At 41.9% G+C, this 26,079-nt stretch overlaps 1 protein-coding gene across 4 annotated transcripts in view; it reads right to left on the bottom strand.

Annotated features, from left to right (window-relative positions):
- The window catches only part of afap1l2 (actin filament associated protein 1-like 2), a 220,921-nt gene extending 209,779 nt beyond the window's left edge, over positions 1 to 11,142 (bottom strand). For 2 of the 4 annotated variants that reach the window (XM_072557366.1, XM_072557367.1), the window contains exon 1: positions 10,873 to 11,142. In XM_072557366.1, coding sequence (XP_072413467.1) covers positions 10,873 to 10,888 — 16 coding nt within the window. In that variant the 5' untranslated portion in view covers positions 10,889 to 11,142. Of the gene's footprint in view, positions 1 to 9,944; positions 10,635 to 10,872 lie in introns of those variants that run through there. The other 2 variants (XM_072557365.1, XM_072557364.1) reach the window with 2 other exon arrangements.
- Positions 11,143 to 26,079: the final 14,937 nt, after the last annotated feature.

Here is a 26,079-nt window from a genome sequence, read left to right as displayed (position 1 = left end):
ACAATTCAGATCTCCCGTGGAGGGCGGCTCTGAATTAGTGGAAATCCCTGTTGACAAACCCATGAAAAGCCAATTGGTATTTGTCAGTGTGGTAAAAATTTAGCACATTACTTTATTGCTGGGAGCAATATCAGGTTGGCTTGTTTGGATGAATGGTCTGAATCCTTTAGGGCCTTGGATAGAGGTGAGGGAGGAGGTGTGGGCGCAGGTTTTACAGTTCCTGCGGTAGCAGGGGAAAGTGCCAGGATTGGAGGGTGGGTTGTTTGGGGGCATGGACCTGACCAGGTAGTCGCGGAGGGAACGGTCTTTGCGGAAGGCGGAAAGGGGTGGGGAGGGAAATATATCCCTGGTGGTGGGGTCTGTTTGGAGGTGGCGGAAATGTCGGCGGATGATTTGGTTTATGCGAAGGTTGGTAGGGTGGAAGGTGAGCACCAGGGGCGTTCTGTCTTTGTTACGGTTGGAGGGGTGGGGTCTGAGGGCAGAGGTGCGGGATGTGGACGAGATGCGTTGGAGGGCATCTTTAACCACGTGGGAAGGGAAATTGCGGTCCACATCCCGCACCTCCGCCCTTAGACCCCACCCCTCCAACTGTAACAAGGACAGAACGCCCCTGGTGCTCACCTTCCACCCTACCAACTTTCGCATAAACCAAATCATCCGCCGACATTTCCGCCACCTCCAAACGGACCCCACCACCAGGGATATATTTCCCTCCCCACCCCTTTCTGCCTTCCGCAAAGACCGTTCCCTCCGTGACTACCTGGACAGGTCCACACCCCCCTACGACCCACCCTCCCATTCTGGCACCTTCCTCTGCCACCGCAGGAACTGCAAAACCTGCGCCCACACCTCCTCCCTCACCTCTATCCAAGGCCCTAAAGGAGCCTTCCACATCCATCAAAGTTTTACCTGCACATCCACTAATATCATTTATTGTATCCGTTGCTCCCGATGCGGTCTCCTCTACATTGGGGAGACTGGGCGCCTCCTAGCAGAGCGCTTTAGGGAACATCTCCGGGACACCCGCACCAATCAACCACACCGCCCCGTGGCCCAACATTTCAACTCCCCCTCCCACTCTGCCGAGGACATGGAGGTCCTGGGCCTCCTTCACCGCCGCTCCCTCACCACCAGACGCCTGGAGGAAGAATGCCTCATCTTCCACCTCGGAACACTTCAACCCCAGGGCATCAATGTGGACTTCAACAGTTTCCTCATTTCCCCTTCCCCCATCTCACCCTAGTTCCAAACTTCCAGCTCAGCACTGTCCCCATGACTTGTCCGGACTTGTCCTACCTGCCTATCTCCTTTTCCACCTATTCACTCCACCCTTTCCTCCCTGACCTATTACCTTCATCCCTTCCCCCACTCACCTATTGTACCCTATGCTACTTTCTCCCCACCCCCACCCTCCTCTAGCTTATCTCTCCACGCTTCAGGCTCACTGCCTTTATTCCTGATGAAGGGCTTTTCCCTGAAATGTCAATTTCGCTGCTCCTTTGATGCTGCCTGAACTGCTGTGCTCTTCCAGCACCACTAATCCAGAATCCATCAACAATAACAGCTGAGTGTCTTGATGAAGCTGAGAGATCAATATCAACTGAAACTTACTTTTAACGTAGGCAAGGAAAAACATAATGGAACAAAGGGATGCCTTTAAATAGGAAATAGCTCAGATCCATTTGAGATACACTGCATTTGCATGAATACATTAGTATACTATGACCCCGATATCATCATATATAAATGAGGGCATTAGAATGACGACCATTTTACACGCCACATGGAACACATTGTAACAAGAGGGAAAGATGCACAAACAAGACGGTAGTCCCTTGTTGATGACAGAGACAGATGGACAATGAAGCAGATAAAAGGTTCATATGGCAGACTGAATAGAGGAAATGAAAGGAGAAATAAGAAAAATAAAGAATGAGAAGACACTGGCAGTTAATATAAAGGGGAATTCTAAAGTTTTCTCTCAGCATATAAATAGTAAAAAAAAGCGGGTTGATTGGAGGCTGAAAGAGGATTTGAGAGCTGAAAATTCTGTATCTTTCAGAAGTTCTTTGTAGTCAAGATGAGACTCTCCCTTACATATGTTTCAATAAAATTTCTGCTTGCTTGAACTGCACAGACTCTAGAATGGTCATTTATTTCACAAAGGGAGGATGCAAAGGCAGTAGAAATAGTGCAGTAAAGATGTACAAGACGGTTCCAGGGATCAAGAACTTCAGCAATGTCGACATATTGGAGAAACTGGGGCTGTTCTTCCTCCAGTAGAGAAGACCAAAAAGATATTTGATATAAGTGTTCAAAATCATCAGGAGTCTGGGTAGATAGGGAAAAGTGTTCCCTTTAACAGAAGGTTTAAGAACCAGAGGGCACTGATTTAAGTAGATGAGCAAATGAAGTAATTGTGACATAAGATTAAAAAAGGGTTTCCACAGCAAATGTTCAGGATCTGGAATACATAGCCTGAGATTGTTGTGGCAATAAGTTCAATTAACAACTTCAAAAACTGATGGAATAATAATAATTTGCTGGTTTACATGTCAAAGCTGGAAGAGTGGGACCAAACGAGTTGCTCTTACAGACAGCCAGCATAGACATAGTGGGTCAAACATCCCCTTTCCATGCTGTGACTAATCTTATGATTCTAGACCACAGTACAGCAGATTAATTCACTGAGCTACCTGGGACAAATGATCATACTAGAAATCTATTAATATGTTCAGGCAGTACTTTATTTGATTAGAAACGTGTGGAACTGAAAAGCCTATTAATTTCACCGTGTATGAAGTGATCCTGTTTAAACTTGCAAGTTAATATTGATATCATAACAAATAAGTGAGATATCACATGTTATTCTAAGCATAACTACGAACAGTGATTTACAGGGATCAGACAACAAATTACATCTCCTTATCAGAACAAATGCTGGAGCTTAATCATTGCTATTTAGACTTATGCTTTTCCTGAAATAAAAATAAACAACATAAAACATTGCATCTTGTTACATTAAATCACACTGTATATGGCCAGTTGGAATTCCTCTTGAAAGTAAAGGGAGAGGTGCTGACATAATTCTGAGTAAGTTGATGGGTCCAGAAACTTATACTGTCTTGGCCGCAAACAATGAAACCCTTTTAGTGAGTTATGCATTAAACATTTTTGATTATTATGTATCATGAAATCAAAATAATGTACTTTAATCTATTTAGTAAGTACGATATTGGTGTGAGGTTGAATTCAAGATGTGATTCAAACAGTTTTGTTATACTCAGTTCATCAAAATACTGGCATAATTTAAAAGAGTTCTAGTGCATTTCTTTGGAGACTGCTTTTCCCCAAAGGGAATAGAGCTGGCATCTGGGAAGTTGGATTATGGTGGCTCCTGAAGGTGGCCCATTATCACCCTCATCTTGTTAGGTTATCTAATGAGTACAGACCATGTCAAAAGTTAAGAATGTTAAAGAAAAGATTGAAGGAACAGGAAATTAAAGGATATGAAATTGGGTGTGAATATGGGATTTGAACAGCTGTTCACATGGAGAGACAAAGCTGACATGAAATGGTGGGGCTGAACAGTTTGTTCCAATGTTGTAATTTCTCTGTAATTTTATATACATAACTTATTCTTATGAAACAAAGGATAATTAGTGGTAGCTTTATGCTGAGCTATTAGTGTTATCCTTATAGACACTGAGTATTTACTTACATAGCAGCAATTGGCCATCCAGCCCAATAAAATGTTTATGCTCCACCAAAGCCTCCTCTAACTCTTTCTCACGTCAGCTGCATTTCAGTTGGTAGCATTCTTGCCTTTGAGTCAGAAGTTCACATGTTCACGTGTAACTTCAATAATGTGAGCAACAAAATCTAGCCTGATGGCCTCAGTGCAGTACTGAGAGCGTACTGCGTACTGAGAGCGTACTGCACTGTCTGCAGTGCTGCTTTTAAGGTGAGCTGTTAAACTGAGGCCCTGCCTTTAGGTGGATGCAAAAATTGCCCCAGCACATTTTCAAAGGAAAAATAAGGGAGTGATGTTTCATGTCCTAGACAATATTTATCACTAGATCACCATGATGAGAACAGATTATCTGATAAGTAGTATGTTTCTGTTTGTGGGTGCTTGATGGGTGCAAATGGGCTTTGTGCTTCTTACATTAAACAGTGACTAATTTATTGGCTGTAAAGCACTTTGCAACATCTGGAGATCATGAAAGATACAAGATAGTCTGACGCCATCAACAGATATTTCTATTGTTTTCTCACTCACAGGTTTAGCTAGCTTTCCCAAATACACAGTTATCTCTGTCTCAAATACTTCTCATGTTCGTTAAGTTCACATTCTATCCATGCTCTGAGTGAAGTCTCTCCTGGATGCCCTACAGGTCTATTATAGCCTTGGACTCTAACTGAAACTGGATCAATTGCCTTCTCAGACAGAGGCCAATTAATTCAATTCTAACAACCTGAAAGGCCTTTTAAAAACCTGATTGATAGCAATATCTAAAATGAAGACTCTAGCGAGGTTTCTGAGACAGATAGGAGGATGATTCACTGTAATCCCTTTGCAAACAGCAAATGTTACAGATGGTAATATTTTATATTTCTGCCTGTAATTGACTGTTTAATGAACAAACATTGAACAGATTGGGTCTTATATTCATTGGAGTCTAGAAAAATGAGGGATAAATTCACTGAAGCACTTAAGACTTTGAAGGAACTTGACAGGGTAGATGCTGAAAGGCTTGTTTTCACTGGAGTTTGGAAGCATGTGGAATAATTTCAGGTTTTGAATGGTCTTGATAAGTTGGTCATGGAAAGAAGCTTCCTCTATGCACAAGTCCTGAACTAGGAGGTACCTTCTGTGAAATTAAGGGTTGTCCTTTTAGGTCGAAGATGAGAAGAAAACTATTTTCTCAGATAGCTGTGCAACTTTGGACCACTACCTCAGAATGCAGTGGGGGTAAGATCATTGAATTGCTAGGGCAGAAATAGATAGATTCTTGCTAGGCAAGAAACTAGAGGTTATCAGGAATAAGTGATAATTGATAATCAGGGATAAGTGGAATTCTGAACACAAACTGACCAATCTTAATGAACGGCACAGCAGGCTTGAAAGACGAAATGGTCTCTTCCTGTTCCTTTTTGAATGTATCCAATCACAGATTGTTCTTGAGGCTAAGCCTCAGAAGAATGGCAGCCCCACAGGAAGAGTTGGGCGCAGGCCCTTCTGCAGGGGAGGTTTGGGAATTAGACCCTGAAGCAGATACATTTTGCATTGTCTCTTCAACATGTGTGATATTTTAAATATTAAAACATGGCCACAGCTGGATGGCCAGCTATGTGGAGGGAAAACCGTCAGCTATGGGCACCTGATTCTGGTTGGGTGGAGTTTTTGGCAGAGGCCTAGCTGGCCCACTGGCATCCTCCTCTGCCTACACTTGGGCACTGAATTATGTAGGTTGGCTCCTCACTTTTTTCTCCAATGAAAAGCCATTTTCTCAATGAAAAGCTGATTTCACTCAGCCTCCAGCAAAACTACCAGAGGTGGAAAAGCTTCAATCATGACATCACTTCAGCACTTCCCGCCATTCTCACTGCAAGCCCACCTCTGTGAGACCAGGATGAGTCTGCCCACCACTTCAGGTGGCTGGCTTTAGTCAAACCTAAGAGATGCTTTTGGTCAACATATAACAAGGACGAGGAGTTAAGATGGTATGTTAAAGGGTTTGGTTCATCCAAACCTACTTTCTGGGAAAATGTGCAATTTTCAGTAGAGTTTGGGCAGCATCTAATGATGCTGGAGAACTATCACTACCAGCTGACTGTTTTACCCCATCATGATCAACACAGTACTGTCAGTCAAATTTAACTGGTGCATGCTCCATGGAAACACTTCCGCCAACCAGACTCCACTTGTCAACCGATCAACACTCTCCTCTTATACAGCATAAACATTGTTTACCCTTTTCATTGGCATTCTTGCAAATTGTCCTGACGTGTGCAAGTTGAACAGTTCTGTTTCTTTTGGATTTAGTTAAATTCTATACTACCAAATACTTATTTATTTCATCGTAAAACATTCAAAAGCATTCATCATAATTTTAAACATTTGGGGAATGCATTGTACTGATGTCATTGCAACAGTAATCCAGAGATCTAAAAGGTAAAAACAATGACTGCAGATGCTGAAAATCAAATACTGGATTAGTGGTGCTGGAAGAGCACAGCAGTTCAGGCAGCATCCAACGAGCAGCGAACTCAACGTTTCGGGCAAAAGCCCTTCATCCTGATGAAGGGCTTTTGCCCGAAACGTTGAGTTCGCTGCTCGTTGGATGCTGCCTGAACTGCTGTGCTCTTCCAGCACCACTAATCCAGTAATCCAGAGATCTAGGTTAGTGCTCTGGGGACCTGGGTTCAAAGCCAATATGCCAACTGGTAAAATTTGAATTTAGATAGCAAATCTGCAGCTGAAACCTAGTTTTGGTAATGGAGACCATGAATCCACACAGAATTGTAAAAACGCATCTAAATCAGTAATGTTCTTCCAGAAAGGAAATCGGCCATTCCTGACCTGGTCTGGCCTACGTGTACAGCAATATAGTTTACTCTTAACTGACCTCTGAAATGGCTGAGCAAACCATCCAATTCAAGGATAAATATGAGTGGACATGAAATGCTGGCCTTACCAGTTACAGTCATACCTCAAGAATGAAAATAGTAGTTTTTATTTATTACTCTAATCAGTACTTTGCTCATTTGTACCACATTGGCTTTAAGCAGTTATATTATAAATACTAATTTTTCTGCTGACAAAGCCAAAAATGTTTGTAGTTTGGAGTTTTCACAACAGTATCAGCAGTGCTGTGTTGACAAGAGCAGATAACTAGATCTGATTGAGCTATAGCTGTCACAGCACATAACAGCTGGCATAAATATGAGCACAAATTGATAAATCACATGGTTAACATGTTTTCAGTTAAGCTCCCAACTATTTACTTTAGTCAGAAGGAGTGGGATGGTTCATCCTCCAGAAATTCTCCAAGGATGGTGTCAGTGCTGCTCCTTACTTGACCTGACAGCTGACATATTTAAATGGCAAAGGAATTGACTCCTTCATTTTTCCCTTCTCCTCAGATGACCTTGCCAGAGATTGGAAACATTTAGTCCCAGAAACAGCCCTGTGCACAATTGATAATAAAGATTTGAAGTTTCCTACTTTGCACACCACTAACTTCGAAATCAACTAGAAAATTATATTTGGTAAAATATCATATCTCTCCCACTTGTCACTTACACTGGGATGAAACATATTAAACAGGGTTTTCTGAATGAATTCAATTTTTCAGATAAACAGGAACAGAAATTACACAACACCCAGTCATTCATCTACTTTAGCCATTGGGGAAGATTTGCATTGCAGTTCTCTCTGCTCATTGCAAATATTTTGTCTGTCTGATGAACCCTAACAACACTAAGCATTCACCAATAAAAGGAAAGTGTGCTTCAAGATAATCTTTCTTCGATGGTTGCAAACAAATGCTCATAGTCTATTTACCTGGAAAAGGATGCCATTGCTCAGCCTGATTGATCTCTGATAACCCACTGCACTACCTTCATTCTCACACATTATCAATGTGACTCACAGTGTGAACAGTGCACATCTTTGTTTCCAAACCACTCCTGAATCTTTGTTTGCTTGTGAAACAGAATTGATTGGAGTTGCAATAAGACTCTCAGCTCCACTATGGGGATTGAAAGTAATGTTGCTGTAGGATTTCTGAGTGGATGACTGGGATCATGTTAACTGGCACAGCTCTGTTGTTCTATCAACAGTCCAGTCAGAGACATAGTTGAGGTAGCACAACCCAGTGAACAGCTGGGATTCATAGAAAACAGGAGCAGGAGTAGGCCTTTGGCCCTTCCAACCTGCTTCAACATTCAATATAATCATGTCTGATCATCCAACTTAATGTCCTGTTCCTACTTTCTTCCATATCCTTTAATCCTTTCAGTCCTAAGAACTATATATCTCCTACTTGAAAACATTCAATGTTTTGACCTCAACCACATTTGGTGGTAGAGAATACCACAAGCTCACCACTCACTGGGTGAAGAAATTTCTCACCTTACTCCTAAAGGGTCTACCCTATATCAGTAGACTGTGTTACTAAATTCATTACTACCCCATCATAGGGAATGTCCTTCTTTCAGTTACCTTGGTCAGTTCTGTTAGAAATGTGTAGGTTTGCAATGAGATGCTCCCCACACACACCACAAACCCTCATTCTTCTAAAGTCCAGTGAATATAGTCCTCACTGATCCCTTCTTGCTTCATTCATAAGTCCTACCATTCCAACAATCAGATTGGTAAGCATTCATTGCACTCCCTCCATAGCTAGAATATCCTTCTTCAGATAAGGAGACCAAAACTGTGCACAATACTTCAGGTGTGATCTTGCCAAGGCCTTGTACAATTGCAGCAAGACATCCCAGCTCCTGTACTCGGATCCTCTCACTATGAAGGCCCACATACCATTTACCTTCTTTGCCACCTGCTGCACCTACGTTATTACTTTCAGTTACTGGTGAACAAGGATACCCAGCTCTTATCACACCTTCCCCTTTCCGAATCTACCACCATTCAGATAATAATCTGTCTTCCTGTTCCTGTTACCTCACATTTATCCATAGGATTCCTTATCTGCCATCCAGTTGCCCACTCACTCAAATCAGACTGAAGCATCATTGTACCCTGTCATGCCTCACCCTCCTACCCACCTATGCATTGTTTGCAAACTCTGGAGATATTACATTCAACTCCCTCATCCAAATTATGAATATATATTGTGAATATCTGGCATCCAACCATGGATCCCTGTGACACCCCACTAGTCAGTGACTACCACTTGGAAAAAGACCTGTACAATCTTACTCCTTGTTTAACATCAGCCAATTTCTATCTACGTCACAACACTACCCTAATCCCATGCACTCTAATTTTACATACTAATCTCTTTCATGGGACCTTATGCAAAGTCCTCTGAAATTTCAAGTAAACCACATCCGCATGTGCCATCTTATCAACTCTACGACTTACATCCTCAAAACATTCCAGTAGATTGGTCAAGCATGATGATTACCCTTTCATAAATCCTGGCTAACTTTATAATTGTCTCTAGCATTTTCCCCACTCACTGTGTCAGATTTGTGGGCGGCATGGTGGCACAGTGGTTAGCTCTACTGCCTCACAGCGCCTGAGACCTGGGTTCAATTCCTGACTCAGGCGACTGACTGTGTGGAGTTTGCGCGTTCTCCCCGTGTCTGCGTGGGTTTCCTCCAGGTGCTCCAGTTTCCTCCCACAGTCAAAAGATGCGCAGGTCAGGTGAATTGGCCATGCTAAATTGCCTGTAGTGTTAGGTTAGGGGTATGGGTGGGTTGCGCTTCGGCGGGTTGGTGTGGACTTGTTGGGCCGAAGGGCCTGTTTCCACACTAATGTAATCTAATTAACTGGCCTATAATTTCCTGTTTTCTCTCTACCCCTTACTTAATTCGTGGAGTTCCAGTCGCAACCCATAAGTCTGTAGGAATTGGTCCAGAGTTTGTAGAATCTTGGAAGATGACCAACAATGCATCCACTATTTTTAAAGCCACTTCCTTCAGTATTCTGGGATGTAGATTATTGGGCTTGGGGATTTATCAGCGTTTACTCTCACTGATTTCCCCAACACCATTTCCCTATTCATATTGATTTCCTTCAATTCCTCCCTCTCACTACATTCCCGACTCCCCAACATCAACGGGAGATCATTTGTGACCTCCTTTGTGAATGCAGAACCCAGGTACGCCAGCACTTTGTTACCCATTGTAACTTCCCGTTGCTGACTGTAAGGGACCTCCATTTGTCTGCATCAATCTTTTTCCTCACATACCTATAAAAGCTTTTGCAATCAATTGGTATGTTTCCGCAAGCTTACTCCTATTATATTTCCCTCTCTGAATCAATCTCCTTTGTTGAAATCTAAGCTGCTCCCGATCCTCAGGTCTGCTGGTGTTTTTCTGACCAATCTGTGCCTTGTATCGAATACTATCCCGAATTCCCCTCATTAGTCCTGATCGGGGCACTTCTCCCGTTTGCAGCAGCCAGGAACAAACACAATTGTTGCGATTCCTCCATGCATGACATAAATATTTGTCATTGCCTCTTCACCGTCATTCACGAAAGCAACACTCCCCAATTTATCAGGGGGCAGCTCGCAAATCACTCCTTTCGTAGTTTCCTCGATTTAGACTTGGGTCCCTAGGAGCATCAATTCACGAACGTTCACGTCCACATCAGTGTTTGACAATCCCAAAGTGAAAGGAACACAGTCCTTGCAAGTTGTACCGGTCCGTGGTCTAGCCTCGAACGTCACTGACATGCATGACAATTCCCGCTCGGAGTTGAGCAAAATGCTCGAAATTCCGTTGACCGTCAACGGAAAGGAGTTAAAAAGCAAGCTGACCCCCGGGCCAGCGGCTTCCCCGAGCTCCTATGACGGACCCGGGGAAGTTTGGGTCCAATCTGCAAAGTGACAGGGCATCCGCGCTAGGCAGCAAAGAGCGGAGAGTCCAGGGGAAGTGAAGAGCCAATGTAGCCCTGACCTTTCCTCAGACACTGGAGGGTAACCCTCAGCCCTGAGTGGGCTCTGCTCTGTCAGGTACAGTTTGGGGGCTGCCCTCCTCGGGTCAGTGACGAAAGGGAAGGCGGGGAGAACAGATCCAACGAGTACAGGAGTTAACAGAGAGGGGAGAGAACACACTGTAAAACAGCCTGGGGTCCAAACAAAGTCGATCAGATCGCACCCTCCACTCACTTACCTTTGCTCCTATCCATGTGTAAAGACTAGATAGAGTCGGGGGGCCCTTGAAGTGCCTTTTTGCGTGAGCAGCGATCCCAGATAATAAAACGCATCAGACTGAGTGGTGGGCTCCTGTCCCGTGCTGTCCCAGTGCACGGCACTTGTACCAAATGCCTTCCTTCATTCAGTGGAGACGCTGCGCGGAGCCTGAACAGCCCCGCCCGCTGACGCTGGTTCCTTCAGCTTCACTGACCGTACTCCCAGCCCCAGCCTCCGGCCGCCTCCGTAGATAGCACTCTCCCAGACTTTTAGGGGCACATCCTCTCTCCCCTGCCCGCACTTTCAGCAATTTCCGCCGCAGCTTATTCGCTGTTAATGCCTCAGGATCTCATAAAAACAACAAAGCAATGGCAACGCCTGCATTGCTAGCAGAGGGATTGAATAGAGTTTCCAATATTGTGATCGTGCTGTCAGTGCGGTTTTCCCCATCTCTTTAAAGCACCATTTATAGGGGGGCCGGTCGACATTTCTCACATTACAGAAACAAATGAGCGGATGTTTTTTTTAAAAAAAATACTTTAATGTTGACAATTGTGCAATTATTATTGCAGTAAGTCAATACTTTGTTTTTAGTCACCAGCTCAATCAAGCTACTGGGCAAGTGAAATTCTGGTTTAATTACAGATCATTGAGGGAGTTTTTCTCAGTTTTTTGGAGTTTGGGGGAGGGTGATACCATTATTCACTCCTGGGATATTGGCATAATTGGCTGGCCCATCATTTATTGTTCATCTTCAGTTGTCTTTGAGGAGGCGGTGGTAAGGTGATTTCTTGGATTACTGCAGTCCATTGGACATAAGTTATTTCCCAAACCTGTCCTCTTTTCCCCATAACGATAACTTCAGAAAACTTGAATAAGTTCTAAAGAAAGGTCATTGCCCTGAAGCAATAACTCTTGTTTCTCACTCCATGATGTCCCCTGACCTACTGAGAGTTTCCATAATTTTCTGTTTTAACTTCAGATTTCTATCTGTGTCCTTTTTATTCTGTCCACTCTGTTAAGGCACTCCTCAGTTCTGCACTGATGCAATAGTGTAATCAAGCTGTAATTAACATTAGGGGTGGCACGGTGGCTCAGTGGTTAGCACTACAGCCTCACAGCAGCAGGGACCCAGGTTTGATTCCAGCCTTGGGTGACTGTCTGTGTGGAGTTTGCACATTCTCCCCATGTCTGCATGGGTTTCCTCTGGCTACTCTTGTTTCGTCCCACAGTCCAAAGGGGTGCAGATTAGGTAAATTACCCATAGTTTTAGGTGCATTAGTCAGAGGGAAGTAGGTCTCTGTGGGTTACTCTTCAGAGGGTCAGTGACGACTTTTGGGCTGAAGGGCCTGTTTCCACACTGTAGGGAATGTAATCTTAACTGGAGTATTCCAATATGTCAATGTGAAATACACTATTTTTCAGTTGATTCCATGCTCAGAACTGAGAAGAAGAGTACTGTGTTAGAAAATGTAATTGCAAATCTGAATTTCTAATAACCCTCAATTGCTCAGCTATTGATGTTCTGCCACAAACACTCACCAAGTTTGATCCCACAAGTGCTAGATTTGTTAACATTGGCTGGAGCAGGACAACTGAGTCTGACGTAAAAAGCAGTTGGAAAAAGAATGAGTGACAGCTGACCTCTACCCTGTCAAATCTCCTACAAACATATCTAAGCAGCCCTCTTGTGGTGCAGTGGTGGTGTTGCTGGGGTTGGGAGGCCTGGGTTCAATTCCCACCTGCTCCAAATGTGTGTAACAATATTTCTGACCAGTAAGCTGAGCTGAAAGGTTTGTTTTCAGATGTTTCATTACCATAACTAGGTAACATCGTTGGTGAGGACGCTGATGGTGTATCTCACCTCTCTAATTATAGGTCTTGGTTTCTTAAGGTGGGTGATGTCATTTCCAGCTCTTCTTTTTCAGGCAACATAGATGGGATCGAAGTCAATGTAAGTTTATTGATGGATTTGTGGTTAGAATGCCATGCCCCTAAGAAGTCTCGTGCATGTTTTTGTTTCTTCTGTCCTATGATGTGTGTTGTCCCAGTCAAAGTGGTGTCCTTCTTTGTCTGTATGTGTGGAAATTAGTGATAATTTCTGAACGGGTTGTTTAGGAAAACAGGTGCTGACTGTTCTGATATAGTTCCATTCCTGTGTGATCCCACATTATAAGAAAATTGTTTAATAGCAGCACCATTTAAACCAAACATATGTGAGGAGCGCTCTTGTGACACAGTGGTAGAGTCCCAAGGACCAGAAGGCCTGGGTTCAAGTCCCACCTGCTCCAGAGATGTGTCATAACAAGTCTGAACACATTGATTAGAAAAATAGATTAATAAACAAACTACTAACATCTCAAGAGAGGATTAGGCTTGGCTGCAGTGTCCTTCCAAAGTAATATAATCTGCTTTGTCCAATTATGAGAATTATACATGTATTGTCCCTTTAGGAATGGAATTGGAAAGTATTAACACTCTCTTGTGTGTTTATGGGATCTGGCCATCTCTGAGAAGACCAGTATTTATTGTGCTGCCTGAATCTGTGGTGCAGGTGCACCCAGTGTGCTGTCAGGATATAGTTGTTAGAACATAGAAAAGTACAGCACAGTACAGGCCTTCAGCCCTCGATGTTGTGCTGACCTATAGAGCCAATTTGAAGCCCATCTAACCTAGACTATTCCATTCTCATTCATATGCCTATTCAATGACCATTTAAATGCCCTTAAAGTTGGCGAGTCTACTATTGCTGCAGGCAGTGAATTCCATGCCCCTACTACTCTCTGAGTAAAGAGACTACCTCTGACATCTGTCCTATACCAGTTTAAAGCTATGTCCCCTCGTGTTAGCCATCATCATCCAAGGAAAAAGGCTCTCACTGTCCAACCTATCTAACCCTCTGATTCTCTTATATGTCTCAATTAAGTCACCTCTCAACCTTCTTCTCTCTAATGAAAACAGCCTCAAGGCCCTCAGCCTTTCTTTGTAAGACCTTCCCTCCATACCAGGCAACATCCTAGTAAACCTCCTCTGAACCCTTTCCAAAGCTTTCACATCCTGCCTATAAAGCGGTGACCAGAACTGTACACAATACTCCAAATGTGGCCGCACCAGAGATTTGTACAGCTGCAGCATGATCTCATGGTTTTGAAACTCAATCCCTCTACCAATAAAAGCTAACACATGGTATCCTTCTTAATAATCCTATCAAACTGGGTGGCAATTTTCAAGGATATATGTACCTCGACGCCGAGATCTCTCTGCTCATTTAGATTGGTATTCCTGATGAAGGGCTTTTGCCTGAAACGTCAATTTTCCTGTTCCTCGGATGCTGCCTGAACTGCTGTAATTTTCCAGCAGCACTCTAATCCAGAATCTGGTTTCCAGCATCTGCAGTCATTGTTTTTACCAAGAAACTTACCATTAGCCCTGTAATCTGCATTCCTGTTACTTCTTCCAAAGTGAATCACCTCACACTTTTCCACATTAAACTCCATTTGCCACCTCTCAGCCCTGCTCTGCAGCTTAAATAGGTCCCTCGGTAACTTACAACATCCTTCATCATTATCCACAACTCTACCAACCTTAGTGTCATCCACAAATTTATGAACCCACCCTTCTATGCCTTCATCCAGGTCATTTATAGTTCACAGGTCTATAATTTCCAGGGTTGTCTCTATACCCCTTCTTGTTCTTGTTTGGATATTGTCACAGGGGGGATGTCTGCACAAAATATCCTTTTCAAGCAGTTATTTAACATTCATGTGTAAGACAATGGTTTCCGGAAAATAATCTGGTTGGAAATCACAGTTGCATTTACCTGATTTGAAGCTGCATGCATTTTCCATCAGGAGATATTAGATAATATTTAGAGGCTAGAATCATGGCTAATCTTCCCTTATCCAGTTAAAGGGCTGCAGCTAATTGCTAAACCAAAACTGTTCATCCAAAAATGATAGTACAGTGCTTTACTAAGGGAGTACCAACAATGATAGAGTTGCTATTTTCCCAGTGAGGCAATGAATGAAAGCCCTGTCTGTTTGTTCAGGTGGATGTAAAAGCTCATGTGGCACTATATTGATAAACAGCAAGGGAATTATCCCAGTGTCCTAATGAATATCTATCCCTCAATGAAAAAATAGATTATCTGGCCATTATCACACTGTTGTTCATAGGAGTTTTCTGTGTACATTTTGACTATGTTGCAAAAAAAACTTAATTGGATAGATAGCATGGTTGTTAAAAAGTGCTGTATAAATGTAAGTCTTACAGTTGTTTCTTTTCAAGATCAGCTGACTCATAGCATTTAATTTCAATAATATTTCTTCTGTATCGTTTAGAGCCAGATTTGATTATCCCTTTACTTACTAGGTTATTTACAAGTTGATTATCAACAAAAACAATAATAATTTGCATTTATATAGAGCTTTTAATATAGCAAAATATGTCAAACAGCATTTGACAATCAGCTAAATAAGGAGCTGCTGGACAGTGATCAAAAACTTGGTCAAAAAGGAAGGTTTTAAGGAGGAGTGATCTAAATAAGAGAAGGTTAGGGTCAAAATTCCAGAACTTAGGGCTGGGGTGGATGAAGGGACAGTTGTCAGAGGTGAAGCATTTAAAATTGGGAAGTGCTAGGGGCCAGATTGAGAAAAATGCAGAGATCTCAGAGATTTCGAAGGCTGCAGAAAATCACAGAGATTGGAAATGATGAAGCTGCAATGAGATATAAAAACAAGTATGGGAATTTTAAAATCGGTTATTCTCCAAAATAGGAATCAATGTACATCAATCAGCACTTGGTGAGAGAATGGGAGTTTCTGCCTGTTACAGTGTAGGCAGCAGAATTTTGGATGCGCTCAACTTTAATATAGATTAGGAAGCAAAGGGTAGAGTAGAGAGCATTAGAACAGTCTGGTCTGGAGGCAACTTATGTACGGATCATGGTTTTAGCAATGAACGAACTGAGGCAGGATGGGTGTAGGGCAATGTTACAAAGGTCAAAGTAGATAATCGTGATGTTTGGGTGCCTGTGTGGTCACAAGCTCATTTTGGGATTCAAATAAGTTGCACACAATCTGTTTCAGCCTCAGGCAGTGTCCAGGAATGGAATGACTGGATCAGGAATGGAGTTTGTGGTAGAGGTAGAAGACAGTGGTTTGGATCATTCCTATATTTAATTAGAGAAAACATCGCCTCATCTAGTTTTGGATGTTAGACACAAAGTGGGACAAATCTGAGACAATGGCAGGGTGGACAGAAGTGGTGATGAGAAATTGGGTTCTGTTAGCATGCAAGTGGTACCTGAAATTCTGCTTTTGGATGATTTCAATGAGATGAAAATTAGGAGGGAGCCAAGGAGGAATCCTCACTGAAATTTATTTTTAAAAAGTGAACTTGGCTAACCCACGTGAGTTTTGACATGAGGTATTTAATATTTATATTTAAATAGCTACTTAAATATTTGAATTTTACCCAGACCCAAATATTTAATGACTTAAGTGGTCTGATTTAATATTATAATGAAGCAAGTAATAACATTACAAATGGAATGTAAGGCCCTACTTTAGTCATGTTGTTATTATATGGTTTGCACTCTCAGCAGATAGTTTTGTTCTGCTCAGTGGAATGATTCCCTCTTATTGAAAACACTCTCAGCCACTGTGAACCAGAATGTGTCTGTGTGTAAGGCAACCTGGGAAAACAATAGAAGTGTTTACTTCCATTAGATTACATGTGGATTTCCAATGTACACCCACGTCATTACATAGATAATAGGGAATATGAAGAGAATTTCTTAATTGATTTAACTCCCAAACTTTTTCAGGTATATTAAATAATTTCTCGTCCTAAGTAGGAACACCCAATTGTTCATGGTGATTCACTAACACAACCTTGAATCAGTTCATGAAATCATTAAACAAGCAATCCAATCAGCTTTTGATGTTTTTCTTCATCAATCTTTCTACTAATAAATAGACAAACATTTTTTGTTAAAATGTTATCTCCCTGATGCATACAGAATTATAGTTTATTTATGTCCCATACTCAACATTAAGCTTGTTTTCATGTCAATTTGAGTTAATATATAGGACAAGTGTCTCATTCTAAAAGATTTAAATCCACATGAAATACAATTGTGCCTTTTAGAACACAATCTATTACACCTGAGAATGTTTCTTGAACATACATAGCTAGCTCTGTGACACCTACACAGAGTGCTACCTGTGGTGTTTAATCGGATAGTTAGAGGACTTAGTGTCTCAATGATACAGCATTAGGGCAATTTTGTTTCTCAGACACTTAAGTCTGTTAAGAAGTGTTGGTGTGACTGGTTTATCTCGGATAGGGACAGAAACATTTAACATTTCCCAATCCATAGTTGCATAATACATTTTGGTAATAGTATCTTTCTTCAAAGAACTATGATTTAATGTAGCAGCCTAGTATGAATTACAGCTAAAAGTACCAAAAACTCATAATATTGTAAATACCATTAGTGCTTTAAACCTTCCACAGAAAGGTTTTAGCTAAAGTACCATTCATATTGAAGGGCTTTTTTTGACGAGGTTCTGGAAGAGGTGAAGTGGCTAATATTACAGAATCTATCTCATTGCTAGACAGTGCAAGTATTTACTAGAACCCATGACCAGAAAAAACAAACATTATTAAGACTAAACAAAAACAGAAGCTGCTTGTAAAGTCCAGCAGGTCTGGCAGCATCGGTGAAGAGAAACCTGAGTTAACGTTTTGGGTTCGGTGACCCTTCCTCTGAGTTCTGCGGAAAAGTCACCAGATCCGAAACGTTAAATCTGATTTCTCTTCACAGGTGCTGCCAGACCTACTGAACTTTTCCAGAAACCTTTGTTTTTGTTTCTGTTTTACAGCATCTTCAGTTCTTTTGTTTTTTATTTATTAGTTAAGTCTAAATTTCTAACTTTTCTGTGATGAGTATTAAGCTAGAGGGAAAGCACAATGAATAGTCTGCAAGCTTGGTCCACCAACTCAATTTGCTGTCAGTAGAGTATAACTTCATTAGCATCTGCCCTTTATAACTGGCTGTGCTGAGGGAAATGGAACTTCACAAAGAAAGGATAAGAATGTTGGGAGTGTCAACAAAACTGATGTAGCAATTAGCATGCTTTTAGTGTATGTGAAATAGAATTGATACATTGTTTGGTTTGCAAGATCTAATTTTATTTTATAAAATAAATAAAATATACACAACGTATTGAACAAAAACTACTCAGACTGTGCATCAAGACATTTTAGTTTGGCATCTACCTGGGATAGACATGTTTAGTCAACCTTTTTATTATTACAATACTTTTCTGGAGCAAATGGCACTTGAACCCAAGCCTTCTGGCTCAGAGATATGGACACTACCACTGTACCACAAGAGCCCCAACAATCTGTGGTATTGATACAATAAAAGTCCTGCCATTCTGACTGGTGCTCGTGATTAGGAGCTGGCATTCTTGCACTGATAAATTGTAGCTACTCATGCTGGGGAGAAGCATTAGGGAGAATGTATACAACACTACTGTACAACTATTGGCTTCTTGGGTACTGTTGCATGCGTTCAAAGATGAGCCAGGAGTACATATATCGAAAACAAAGAAAATCACCTAATTCCCACAAGTTTATTTTCAATTTTCATTAACCTGCCATTTTGTACATTCATGACCGTACAGGGAATGCTGATATCTAAATTCCTTTGACCTGTGAATTAACTCTCCCTCTGGATCCTGCCACTCCCACTCCACAGTGATACCGTCAACTCTGCTTATAGGTGACAAGATAATGAGGACAGTGAACAAGATTTCTGAGCAAACCTGGGGATCTGCAAATATCCCATTGTCTCTCAGTGAAATATTCAACTTCCTACAGTGGGGTGCTCCCTCTGGTGGCTAAACCATGAGCAAACCTGCATCACAAGGGGAAGTCCGCATCCTCACAAAGACGCCCACACAACAGGTAGGTGGCACAACATCAGACAGGTACCAACACTAACATGAAGAGAACAAATATTGGAAACACTCAGCAGGCCAGGCAGCATCTGTGGAGAGAAACAGAAACCTGAAAGGCCACTGGCTTGAAATGTTAACTTTGCTTCTCTGAATATTTGATAAGGTTCCCCATGGTAGGCTCATTCAGAAGGTCAGGAGGAATGGGATATAGGGAAACTTAGCTGTCTGGATACAGAATTGGCTGGTCGTGGAAGGAAAGTATTCTGCCTGGAAGTCAGTGGTGAGCCGTGTTCCACAGGGCTCTGTTCTTGGGCCTCTACTCTTTGTAATTTTTATTAATGACTTGGATGAGGAGATTGAAGGATGGGTTAGCAAGTTTACAGATGGCACAAAGGTTGGAAGTGTCATTGGCAGTAAAGAGGACTGTTGTAGGCTGCAGCGTGACATTGACAGGATGCAGAAATGGGCTGAGAGGTGGCAGATGGAGTTCAACTTGGATAAATGCGAAGTGATGCATTGTGGAAGGTCGAACTTGAAAGTTGAGTACAGGATTAAAGACAGGATTCTTGGCAGTGTGAAGAGAAATCAAAATTACAAATGGAATATTGGTCTTTATATCCGGGGGTTAGTAATGCATTAGTGAGGAATTGATGAATCAGTTATAGAGGACTTTGGTCAGACTCCATCTGGAGCATGACATTCCATTTTGTGTGCTGTACCTCAGAAGAGACTCGTTGGCTTTGGATATAGTGCAGATTTACTGGAATAATATCAGGTTGTAAAGAATTAAACATAGAAAATAGGAGAAGTATTAGGTCATTCGGCCCTTTTGAGCCTACTCTGTCATTATGACCAGGGCTGATCATCCAACTCAACAACCTGTTCCCATTTCTTCCTATATCCTTGACCCCAACTGCTGTATTCAACTCCCTCTTGAAATCATAAAATATTTTGCCATTGACTGCTTTCTGTGGTTACAAATCTCACAGGCTCACCACTCTCTGGGTGAAGAAATTTCTCCTCATCTCAGTCCTAAATAGTCTACCCTGTACCCTTAAACTGTGATTAGATTACTTACAGTGTGGAAACAGACCTTTCGGCTCAACAAGTCCACACCGACCCACCGAAGCACAACCCACCCATTCCCCTACATTTACCCCTTTACCTAACACTACGGGCAATTTAAGCATGGCCAATTCACCTAACCTGCATATCTTTGGACTGTGGGAGGAAACTGGAGCACCTGGAGAAAACCCACACAGACACAGGGAGAATGTGCAAACTCCACACAGTCAGTCACCTGAGTCAGGAATAGAAGCCGGGTCTCTGGCACTGTGAGGCAGCAGTGCTAACCACTGTGCCACCGTGCCGCCCACAACCAGAGGAAACCCACACAGACACAGGGAGAACGTGCAAACTCCACACAGACAGTCACCCGAGGCTGGAATTGAACCTGGGTTTCTGGCGCTGTGAGGCAGCAGTGCCAACTACTGAGCCACTGTACCGATCCCAAGTCCTGGACTCATTAGGAATATCCTTCTTGCATTAACCTGTCTAGTCCTGTTAGAATTTTACAGTTTTCGATGAGACATCCAGCAAATCTGATCCAAACCAATTCAAACTCTCCTTAAAATTTCAGTGCCACCATCCAGGAATCAGTCTGGTAAACCATCTCTGCACTCCCTCTATGGCATGTAAGTTCTTCCTCAGATAAGGAAACCAAAACTGCACACAATAGTCCAGGTGTAATTTCACCAACACCCTGTACATTTGCAGCAAGACATTCCTGCTCCTATACTCAAATCCTTTCATTATGAAAGCCAATATACCATTTGCCCACTTTCTTACATGCTGCACCAGCATGCTTACCTTCAGCAACTGGTGTATGAGGACACTCCGGTCTCATTGCATATACCTCTCTCTCAAATTGTAGCCATTCAGTTAATAATCTGCCTTCTTGGTTTTGTTACCAAGCTGGATGACCTCACATTCATCCACGTTATGCTATGTGAAAACACCTTTAAGACCCATGGGGAATCACAAATTAGCCTCCCGATGGAACTCATTGCGAATGCATTTCCTTGGTAACAGGCAATGTACTGCCCAAGTGGAACTCATCCACGGAGCCCTTTATAAAGCAGACCCCCTTCTGATTATAAAGGAAGATAAAGCAGACTCCCTATTATCCATATGGACTTTGCATGTAAATGTCTGACCATAACGGCCTTTGATTGTAAATATTTAATTGACTACATAATTACTGATGGTGGCTTGTAGTTAAAGGAAAAAAAACGTGAAAAAAACAAGTCATGGTGATTTTGATGGGAAAGTTGCTCAGTTGTGTGTGTGATAGCAATTCTGGGTATAAAAGAAAGAAGGAAAAAAAACAGATCCTCACTCCTCTTTCCCAGGATGGGCTTTTCATGTAAATTCCTAATTGGCTACATGGGTGTGGGGATTGGTTTAGCTCAGTTGGCTAGACAGTTGGTTTGTGCAAGCCATAAGATACCAACAGCCTAGGTTCAATTCCCATCACTAGCTGAGGTTGCCATAAAAGACACACCTTCCCAGCCTCTCCCCTTGCCTGAGGTAAGGTGGCCCTCAGGTTAAATCACCACCAGTCATCTCCCTCTAATGAGAAAACAGCCCTATGGTCTGGTAAGACTATGGTAACTTGATTTCTGGTTTCCGTGCTAACAGGAAATATGTTGTGAAACTTGAATGGGTTCAGAAAAGATTGACAAGAGTATTGCCAGTGTTGGAGAGCTTGAGTTATTAGATTACTTACAGTGTGGAAACAGGCCCTTCGACCCATTCCCCTACATTTATCCCTTCACCTAATACTACGGGCAATTTAGCATGGCCAATTCACCTAACCTGCACATCTTTGTGACTGTGGGAGGAAACCGGAGCACCCGGAAGAAACCCATGCAGTCACGGGAAGAATGTACAAACTCCACAGTCAGTCGCCTGAGGCAGGAATTTAACCCGGGTCTCTGGTGCTGTGAGGCAGCAGTGCTAACCACTGTGCCACCGTGCCGCCCAATATAGGGATAGGCTGGGGCTTATCCAGCTGAATTCCAGTAAATTTATCAAACTTAATTTCCCTTTCATAAATCCATACTCACCACTCTTTTCCAAAGTCTTTGCTACTAAATTTTTTTATAATGGACATCAGCATTTTCTCCAATACTGATGTCAGGCCAACTGGTCACTAATTCCTGGTTTCACTTTACATTCCTTCTTAAATAACGGGGTCACATTAACAACCCTTCAATCAGTAGAAACTGCTCCAGAGTCTATAGAATCCTGGAAGATGACCACCATTGCATCTAATATTTCTACAGTCACTTCTTTAAGTACTCTGAGACGTGGATTATCAGACCTTGGGGATTTATCCACTTTCAATCCCATCAATTTCTCAAACACCATTTCCCTATTCATATTGATTTCCTTCATTTCCTCCTTCTCACTGCACTCTGTGCTCCACAACATTTTTGCTTTGTAATTTGTCTTCCTTTGTGAAGACACCAAAGTTGGTCAGCCATTTCTTAGTTCTTCACTATAAATGCCCCTGTTTCTGAATATAAGGGACCAACCTTTGTCCTTTGTAATCTTTTCTTCTTCATACGCTGACAGAAATGTTTACAGTCAGTTATTTATATTCCCTGTAATGTTACAATCACATTCTATTTTCCCTTTCTTAATCAATCCCTTTGTTCTACTTTTCTGAATTTTAAATTGCTTCCAATCCTCAGGCCTGTTGATTATTTTTCTGGTCATTTGGTATGCCTCTTCCTTAGATCCAATACAATTTCCCTTGTGAGCATGGTTGGCCATTTCCCCTGGTTTTACTTCTGTGCCAGACAAGAACAGACAGTTCTTGCAGTTCACCCATGGACTTTCTGAATGTTTGTCATTGCCTTTCCACTGTCATACCTTTAACAAATGATCCTCAATCTATCACAGCCAGCTTGTGCCTCATACCATGGTAGTTTCTTCTGTTTTACAATCAGGACCCTAGTCTCAGAATCATCTCAGCACCACTCTTCATTGTGTTGGGGAATTTTATAATAGTATATTTTCTCATCCTCAAGGGACCTCATACAACCTGAATTGCCAATTATTCCTTTCTCATTAAGCAATATCCACTCTGTTCAGGAATTCCTCTTCTATGGCATTGTTACTAATCTGATTTTCCCAATCCATTTGCTGATTAAAATCACCCCTAATTACACATTTCTTTATTGCATGCATCTCTAATTTACTGTTTAACGCTGTTTCCAACTTCACCCCTACAGTTTTGAGTCAATAGACAAGCCCGACTCTGAGTTTTTTTTCATAGGATCCCTAACAGTGTGGAAAAACAGGCCATTTAGTCCAACAAGTCCACACTAACTCTCCAAAGGGCATCCCACCCAGACTGACCCTATCTCTGCATTTCCCATGGCTAATCCAACTAACCTACACATCCCTGGACATTATGGGCAATTCAGCATGACCAATCCACCTGACCTGCACATCTTTGGACTGTGGGGGGAAACCCATGCAGACACAGGGATAATGTGCAAACTCCACAGATACCGTCACCCAAGATTGGAATTGCATCCCTGGTGCTGTGAGGCAGCAGTGCTAACCACTGAGCCACGGTGCTAACAACTGAGCCACCTCTGGTTGTTTCTCAGCTCTACCCACACAGATTCCACATCATCAGAGCTAATATCCTTCCTTACTATTGTGTTAATTTTCTCTTTAACCAGCAATGCAACTTCACCGCCATTTCCTTTTCATCTGATCTTCTGAAATACTGAATAGTCTTAGATGTTCAGTTCCATTCCTGGTGACCCTGCAGCCATGCCTGTATGTTTGATGATATCATACCTGTTCTCATTTGTTTAATTCATCCACTTTATTGTGAATGTTCTGTGCAAAAGCCTTCAAGCATATCTTTTTAACAATACTTGTCCTGTTCCCATTATTTTTCAGCATGACCCTGTTCAATTCTAGCCCTTGATTCTTCTGCCTATCACTTTTCTTGTTCCCTGTTTGCCTTTTTGTTCTTGGCCTTGATTCCCTTTACTCTGATTCCTAGTACAGATTCTCATTCCTCTGCCATTGTAAAGGTAGGTTGCATAAACCTGGCTTGTTTTTGCCTAGAGATCGGAAGCTTGAAGCGCAACCTAATTAGGGTGTTCAAAATGATGAAAGGATTTGATAGGGAAGTACCATATGAATAATTCCTTCAAGTCTGGGAACCAAGAAAAAAAAGGATCGTCTTTAAGTTAGACCTTGACAAGTTAGTGAAAACAAGAAGCATTTTTTATAAACAAATGCAGTGGAAATCTGCAACCCTCCTCCCAAATAGCAAAGCTAATTGAAATTTTCATGATTCAATTGATAGATTTCATCAGGCAACAGTGTTAGGGATTTTGGAGAAAAGACAAGTAAATGGAACATTTTAGCTGTAGGACAACAGAATGGCAGAACACATTCAATGGAATGAATGGTCTAATACTATTTCTTATTGATTTCCTATTTAGTAATAGACATGTAATGTGTAGCCTTCTTAATCCATACTTGTCAAATACAGTCAAACATAACAGAAAAATAAACAATATACTATCTCTGTACCAAAGAATGCATGATCACATTTTCATGAATTGCTCTGATTATTATTGAAGTACAATATACTTTCCATTTTGATTCTGTGGTCTGTTGCTTGTATATTCATTTTGATTAGCTGCATGCAGGTGGTCCACATTGACTGGTATTTCACTTATGCCCTGATAAAGAAAGATGAAACTACGGTGGTTGGAATGAATGGGTGTAAATTATAGTAATTGTAACTTTGTAAATAAATATATAAAGATGTGTGCAAAGATTGCCATCTGTCCGGATGATGCCACTTTCTGCAGGAGGGTCTCAGAAATATCCACCTTTTTGTTTAACTGAAGATTCCCCACAATTGTTGATAGAGCCCTTAGCCATGTCTGACCCATTTCCCACACTTGTGCCCTCACCCCTTGTCTTCCCTCCCACACCAATGATGGTGTGTCTCTGATCCTCACTTTCCACCCCACCAGCCTTCACATTCAAAGGATTATAAGCCACCGATTCCATCAAACCAGTGGGAATGCCGCCACCTGACACATTCACCTCCTCTCCCTTGTTAGTATTCCACAGGGCCCTCTGGACACACCTGTCCACTCCTCCTCCATTCCCAACCACTCTCAACACCCACACACTACCTTCTCAGCAATCGCAGAAGATACAACGCTTGCCCATTTACCTCCTCCCTCCTCATTATTCAAGACTCTAGATATACCTTCCAGATGAAGTAGCTATTTACCCACACTTCACTCAATCTAATCAACTGAATTCACTGCTCACAGTGTGGTCTCCTCAATACTGAGGAGATAAAATGCAGATTGGGCGATTACTTTGCAGAACACCTATGCTCTGTGTATAAAAAAATGATCTCAAGCTTCCAGATGCCTGCCACTTCAACATACCACCATGTTGCCATGCCAACATTTCTGTATCAGGTCTGCTGCAGTGCTCCAGCAAAGTTCAAGTCAAACTCGAAGAGCAGCATCTCATCTTTTACTTGGGGGCATTACAGCTTTCAGGCCTCAACAGTAATTTTAATAATCTTACAACAGGACTACCTACTCCCATATCTTGATTTGGGGACGCTGGTGTTAAACTGGGGTGTACAAAGTTAAAAATCACACAACACCAGATTATAGTGCAACAGGTTTATTTGGAAGCACTACCTTTCAGAGTGCTGCTCGTTCATTAGGAGGTTGTGGAGAATAAGATTGTAAGACACAGAATTTATAGCAAAAGTTTAGTGTGATGTAACTGAAATTACATTTTGAAAAAGATCGAGATTGTTTGTTAAGTCTCTCATCTTTTAGAAAGATATATAAATCGCAAAACTTTTTTTTTTAAAAGTTACATTCTCAAGTGAACTTTAACAATTGGTTTCATGTTGGCCCAGAGAATGTGTTGAAGGTATGACCTTCCCTGTGAGCTGTCTGTGCCACAATGGTCAATAGACAATAGACAATAGGTACAGGAGTAGGCCATTCTGCCCTTCGAGCCTGCACCACCATTCAATATGATCATGGCTGATCATCCTTAATCAGTATCCTGTTCCTGCCTTATCTCTTTAACCCTTGATTCCACTATCCTTGAGAGCTCTATCCAACTCT

This window comes from Chiloscyllium punctatum, chromosome 38 (assembly GCF_047496795.1).
Source record: "Chiloscyllium punctatum isolate Juve2018m chromosome 38, sChiPun1.3, whole genome shotgun sequence".
Taxonomy (NCBI): domain Eukaryota; kingdom Metazoa; phylum Chordata; class Chondrichthyes; order Orectolobiformes; family Hemiscylliidae; genus Chiloscyllium; species Chiloscyllium punctatum.
This window is presented reverse-complemented; position numbering and strand designations above follow the sequence as displayed.